Here is a 7,226-nt window from a genome sequence, read left to right as displayed (position 1 = left end):
TTTAATTTCACTCTCATTTTTAAAAGACAGCACTTTTATTTTCTCTTCTCATCAAAATTGTTTCTCTAAAACAACGTTTTTCTTTATAAAAACGCCCTCTCAGTGTTGCATTACAGTGTCTGACCAGTAACAGATATACCCATTCTTCTGACCGCCTAGTATACGTGGTTTTCTTTCACTTTTGGTTGCTTATGAAATACAAGCTATGATCTTGATAGTTCCTTCAAAAGTTAAACATAGAATTGTCATATGACCCAGCTGTATTCCAATCTGTTATATACCCAAGAGAACTGAAAACATATATGTTCATACAGTACTTGTACATGAAGGTTGACATTATTCATATTAGCCAAAAAGGGAAAGCAACTCAAATGTCTATCACCTGATGAATAGATAAACAAAATGTGGTACAGCATACAGTGGTATAGTATTCACCCATAAAAAGGAATGAAGTAATGATACATGCTACAACATGGATGAACCTTGAGAACACTGTGGTAAGTCAAAGAAGCCAGGCACAAAGGACCACATCTTGTTCGACTGTATTTATATGAGATGTCCAGAATAGGCAAATCCATAGGCAGAAATCCAGAGACAGAGAGTAAATCAGTGGTTGCTAAGGGAGGTGGGGGGAATTGATGGTCACTGTGGATAGGCAGTTTCTTTTGGTAACGATGGAGATGTTCTGAATTAGTGGTGATGTTTGCACAGCATTGGGGGCATACAAAAAGCCCCCACCAAACTGTATGCTTTAAAATGGTTTAAATGATAAATTTCAAGTTTAAAAAAAAACTGAGATGCTAAAAGAAAGATAAAGATTCTAGGATATCCCTGCGATATTTTGGGAATACAAAATTTGGGGTGCATTCAGATGGGATGATTCTGAATGCTTTAGGACCTAGTTTCTAAATTCTTCAAACATAAGGATCTTCTATGCTGTCTACAATCCACAAACTCTGTGAACTGCAGGATTCCCAGGCCCTTGTGGTACCCCAACCCATGCCCACCAGGAGTCTGTGGCCCACAGTTGGAGCCCTTATTGCGACACAATTATGTCAACAAGCTGGGCCCCATCTCAGACATAAGGTATGTGTTGTGTGACCGTATGGTGCTGTCGTTTTAAGTATATAAAGAAAGGTTAAGCAATTATAGCAATTCATTTTTGTCCCTAGGAATCTACCCAACATGATGTCATCTCCTCAGGCCACCATGCCAAGCACCTGTCTTATTTAAGTAGGCAAATAACCAGGACAACTGCTGAAACAATGGAATCTCTTTGATTTTACTGGTTAGAGCTGAGCTGCCAAAGGTACTGGGTTTTCATATACAGTAACAGCCAACTTTTTGCAATCAGACTTCCAGTGACATCGACTTCTGAAGCATCTGTGAACCCAGGGGGATGTGGGGAGAAAAGCAGGAGGCTCAGAGCCTCCCAAAAACAGCGTCCAAAAAAGCCCATGCATCCCTCCTCAGTAGCAGACCACAACTGACACATCGGTCACACTTGGTCTCCTGGCTTCCCCAAGAACACTTCCGTGTTGCCCTGGAGGTTTCCGTCAGAGAGCAGGAAGTGAAGAGCAGAAGACTCAGAAAGCAGGTTAGAAGAGGAGGAGGGTGCTGGATTGGCAAGAGGCTACAACCCTAGAAACAGAGAGCTCCCCGGTCTTGTACAGGAACACGTTTGCATCGTGTGCACAAGATAAAGAACAAATAAAGCTGTTTCAAAGTATAGCCAGGGGTCATGCAGTATGGGAGTAAAAAGTCCCAAACACCACAAATGCCCCAGATGGCTTCACCAATAGAGCAGAAAGCAGTAAAGTTCATCAGTGAAAACATCACAATAATCTGTGAAAGGCAAAGCCAAGCCCTATGTAGTTTGATAGCTCCTGATGGCATCACTGCACCACACCAAGGTACAAAAGGGGCTGATTTTTACATGGTGACCATGACTCATCAAGAACAGGTGAAATACTCTCTAGAATACTCTGTTTACTAAGGCAGGGAAGTGCGTAATGCATTTTAGAAAGATTTCCCTCAAAAGAAAAAATATTAAAATTTTAAAGTTCAGCACTTAAAGGGTTAATCCTCTGTTATCTGAATATTTGCTCACATACCTCATTTTACAACAATGCTAGTAAATGAGGCATTACTTTTTTTATAATCATTAGTATCAAATTATTGGCACCATTCAGTTTTAAGGATAGGGACAGGAGAGCAAACTATACAACATAAAAATACAGTTCTGATACAAATATATGAGAGCAATTCCACTTAACAAGTGGTCATAAGAAATGGATGGACATTCTACACACAAGGAAATACAGCTAGTAAATCATCACATGGAGAAGTGCTCAGCCTTGCTAGCAATTAATGAAAGAAAACAACCTTTCAAGAACAACTATACACATCTATTAAACAAGCAAAAATAAATTAAAATGGCAAAACCCAATACTAGCAGAACTACTGGTAAGTAGAAATGCCTATACATTGCTGGTGGCATTATAAATTGTAGACAATTCAAGCATTCAGAGGGAACAGGGGAGTTGAACTAATGACCTTTAAGGTCCTTCCAACCCAGAGATTGGATCTTTCTAGAAAGCAATCTGGCAATATGAAACAAGAGCTATAAAGTGTTTCATGCTCTTTGACCTTGTAATCCCTCTTTGGAGATATTCCTAAGGGAAGAATCCAAAGGAAGGAGCATCTTTTACAAAAGCATTCATAGCAGCACTATTTATAAGAGTGAAAAATTGAATAGAACCCAAGTATCTAATAATGGGGAGAAGTGAGGTTAACCATGTTATGTGGATCAAGAGACATTAAATTGGTGAGAGCAGGATCTGTGTTAAAAAGTGAAGATATGTGTTAGGTGGAGAAATACAACCAAAAAGTATGTACACACTGATCACAGCTATGAAAAAATGTGTGCATATTGATTGAGAGCTTGGGCAACAATTTAGAGGGCTAGTTTGTGGCTAGGGGGTGCCTTTATTCCTGCAAAGTTGTTCAAGTGCGTAATAAAAATTTAAAAACCCATTTCCTGAAACTATATAAAAAGAGAGCGAAGTGTCATCTGGTCAAGGTTCTATCAACAGGACAAGAATTGATCAACTTTAGAAATAATTTTCCTTTGTGGAACACCCAAATGAATCTTGGTATTGAACTATCTTATCCTTGTAAAGGATTTTCAGACAATTTAAGCTATAATTTCCTACTTTGGGTTTAGTGAAAAGTTCTGTTTATCTTAAATAATATCATATCCAACAAACCCACGAGTTAAATTATATTTCGGATTTGCTGAAAGTGCTTCAGTCCTGGTGATCACAACTTTTTTCTTTTTCTTTTTCTTTTTTTTAGTTCATCGATTCATGTCTGAATAAAAATGAGTGTTAAGGACTGTATAAGATCTGTATAATTGCCAGTGTAAATGAAAAACCAGCAGTAAAGAATTACTCTCTCATTAAAAATGACTCTTTAACAAACGGTCAAAGCTTGGTGCAAGTTTCAATCATACAAAATCATGGTTGGGACTGATAGCAAAGGAGTCGGTGCCATATTAACCCCCTGTGGTTATTAATGTTTACACACAGGAAGTACTAAAAAGGAATCCCATTTCCCCATCTTTCTTCTCCTAGGCTTACCAAATCCCGTCCCATCTATACTGAGTAGCAGAAAACCTCTAACACTCAGAAGACAGAGAAGAACTTCTCCGATGAAGTCAAGCCAGAAGCTGGCTTCAACCGGCCGCGGAGACCTGTGAACAGAGCACACATCTGTGTGCTGTGCTGGAGTGAGCACACAAAGCCCGAAGAAAGGAAACGGACAGAAGGCACCATGCCATCCTCCAGGCAACAAGGGGAGAATTTCACAGTTCGGTCATCAATAGTCTTTTCATCATTTTCTCTCTTTCCAGTTCCTGCCGGAGCGTCTCTGCACTGGAGAAGAGTAGGTGACAAAATCATGAGATTGCATTCAAAACGACAAAAAACAGATTCAGCTGAAATGCATCTCCCCCATCTTCTTCCCTTACCTCAGTTCCCGACCTTCCCTTTCAGGCTCCTCAAGGGCCCCCAACATGTACTAGGGTTACAATGACCTGAAATCGTCGGGCTGCCTGCCGGTTTCCCCCACCAGACTCAGGGTTCTTCAGGGCACTGCTTGCTGACGGACTAACTGTGTCATTCATCTCTGAAGCCCCAAAGCCTCACCCCAGAGCCCAGCTCCGGGACCTGGGACATAGCAGTCTCTCAGTAAAGCTCTTCTGAATGAATGGGAAGAGGTCCAGGGTCCTGTCATTCATTCTGCTCTGGCTACACTGATCCCTTACTCTTCCTTACCTATCCCGGACACGCTCCATTTTAGAAGCCTTAGCATTGGCTGCTCCCAGAGATGAGTATGCTCCCTCCCCACCTCAGGTCTCTGCTTAAAAACCACCTCAATGAGGCCATCCCAGAATGCTCTATTGCCCTTGTTGGTTTCATTTCCCCCCTTAGTTTGTCATCTCTCTCTCTTCTCACACACACACACACACACACACACACACACACTTGTTTAATCTCTGCCTCACCTCCTCCAACACTAATTTTTGAACTCCATAAACCTAGGACTTTTATGTTTTGCTCAGTAAACATCCCTAGGGCCTAGAATACTATCTAGCCTTTGTAGACGTTTTAATAAATACTCACTGAATAAATGAATGAAAGAATAAATAAAAGGCTTATAGATGTCAAAACCACAATGAAACCGGAGCCTATGCCTGACCTGCCTGTCACCAGGGTTGCCTGCCTGGGACTCACCTGGCTGCCAGAGAGACAGGCTTCCGAGTGGTGTAGATGGTCTGCACTGTGGAGATGGTCTCAGTCAAAGGCCTCAGGGTCACTGCTGGAATCAGTGGGGAAGACTGGCCAGGACAGCACTGTAATTTACTGTCCCTAAAATCCGCCTGTCGAGGCAACAGAAAAGAGGAAGTCAACCTCAATTTGGGTTCCATTTTTATACCGTCAGCTACTCCCTAAGCCTTACCAAACAGTTCTTCACATTTTTAAATAATAGCTAAAATCAATGACCACTTATTTAATGATTTTATTTTGTGCCAGGCATTTTACATATATGACCTCTTGATAACTCTTTTTTTTTTTTAATGTTTTTTATTTATTTTTGAGAGATAGAGAGAGACAGCACAAGCAGAGGAGGGTCAGAGAGAGAGGGAGACACAGAACCAGAAGCAGGCTCCAGGCTCTGAGCTAGCTGTCAGCACAGAGCCCGACGCGGGGCTCGAACTCATAAACCATGAGATCATGACCTGAGCCGAAGCCAGACGCTTCACCACTGAGCCACCCAGGTGCCCCTCTTGACAACTCTTCAGGTAGAGGTCGTATTTCATCACATAAGACACCATCAATTCTAAGAGCCCCCATTTTTGCATGTGCCACAGAGAATGAAAAACATAACCAAACTTTATCATGCCCACTACTATAATGAATTTTCTGATTTAAAAGGTGAAAAAATGCATATCTTAAAGGTGATTTCATGAACAAGAAAAGTAAGTCCCAGAGAGATTAAGTAATTTTCCCAAGGTCACACAGTAAGTGCTTAGAACCAGGACTAGCTGAATGCATCACTGGTGTTTGTCACCACTATAGCAGTGCTTCCCAAAGTATGGTCCCCAGAGGAGCGGCATCAGTATTATCTTGAAACTTGGTAAAATTGCTGCCCTCAAGCCACCCTTGCCTAGTTCTTAAAAGTCCCAGTGTGGTGTCTGACATTGGCTTCCTGCTCCATCTTGGCCCCCAGCTTTTCAGGAAGGCCTTCCCTGGGTGTCTCACAGCACTGCCAAGGCTGGGCAGGAGGCCAGAGGGCCTGGCTCGGGCCAGCTGAGGGGAGTGGAGGTGGAGCTTCCGGCTGGGGAGCTGTGCCCAGTGAAACTGCAGGGGCAGGATGAATGGAGGGGTGGTAGCATTTAACAGCCTGGCCCCGTCCCTGTGTCTGGGGCCCTCTGGTTCTTACAAGGCAGGTGCTGGAAGCAGTTCATGACCTTAGAAATGCATTCATCTAGGAACCTGTTTTTGCCTCTGCCTGGACTGCTGGACACCTTCTTACTTATTTTCAAACCTCTGACAGCTGCACCAGCCACTGCTCCCTCCCTCTCTTTCCACGTGGCTAAAAACACCTCAGGTAGCGCCCCTCACCTAGCTCATGAGACTGCATTTTTGGCTACCTCTAGGCCACCCAAGCCCATCTCACCACTTTCGGGCTTGCCAGAAAGCCTCTGGAAGGAGCCGCAGGGATCACTCAGTTCTAGGAATTACAAACTCTGATCCCTGGAAGGAGGAGACAGTGAGGGGAAAGAAGAGGTGATCCTAGACTCCCTGCTTCTGCTCCATGCAGCCACTCATTATATAGTTGAGTTCTGCAGAAGCTTTCATTTAAAGAAAAGACTTGCAGCTGAAAAGAAGCCTGAAAATCATCAAACTCATTCATTTTGCAGATGAGGAAACTACAGCGTTTAAATGCTTAAGAGTACTTCGACATCTTGCAGAGCTTAAATAAGCTGCCCTGTGACGCAAAGGGCAGTGGGGACCAGAAGCCAGTCGTCATGACAACCTGCTCTCATTAATGGCACCCCCTGGCTCTCCAGTCTTGAGAAACAACCACCACACTTGACACCTGCGGGACATTCTGGGGTTGGTAACGTTCTGCCAGATTCTTGATCGCTTTTCATCCTTGCCTAAAATGGATACAAGGAGGATATTCATATTACTATTTCTACTCAAATAAGAGGAGGTTGGTGCTGAGAGTGGCGAAGCAACTTACCTAAGAACATACCATTATCAAGATGTAGATCCAAGCCAAAAGAATTGGAAACAGGAACTCAAACAAATCCATGTACACATATGTTCACAGCAGCATTATTCACAATAGCAAAATACCGAGCAGTGAATGCATGGAGTGACGAAGTGGGGCATATACATGGAATGGAGTATTACTCCACCGTAAAAGGAAATGAAGTACTGATATACCCTACCATGTGCATACGTCTCAAAAACATGACGCTCAGTGAAAGCAGCATAAAAGGTCACGTATCATATGATTCCATTTATGTGAAATATCCACACTAGGGGAACCCACAGAGACAGAAGGCAGATTGGTGATTGACAAGGGCTGCGGGTGGCGGCGGGGTGCGGGGGGGTATGGGATTATGGGAGTGATTGTGTAATGGGAATGAG

The 7,226-nt window shown here is 43.0% G+C and overlaps 1 protein-coding gene across 1 annotated transcript in view; it reads right to left on the bottom strand.

Moving 5' to 3' along the window:
- EPB41L4B (erythrocyte membrane protein band 4.1 like 4B) overlaps nucleotides 1–7,226 on the bottom strand; it is a 134,542-nt gene continuing 127,316 nt past the window's right edge. Inside the window, 3 exon segments of the mRNA XM_029919634.1 lie at nucleotides 1–3,935; nucleotides 4,797–4,822; nucleotides 4,825–4,942. Coding sequence (XP_029775494.1) covers nucleotides 3,687–3,935; nucleotides 4,797–4,822; nucleotides 4,825–4,942 — 393 coding nt within the window. The 3' untranslated portion in view covers nucleotides 1–3,686.

The sequence above is a fragment of the Suricata suricatta genome, chromosome 13 (assembly GCF_006229205.1).
Source record: "Suricata suricatta isolate VVHF042 chromosome 13, meerkat_22Aug2017_6uvM2_HiC, whole genome shotgun sequence".
NCBI lineage: Eukaryota > Metazoa > Chordata > Mammalia > Carnivora > Herpestidae > Suricata > Suricata suricatta.
Note: the sequence above shows the minus strand (reverse complement) of the source record. Positions and strands in the feature narration are given on the sequence as shown.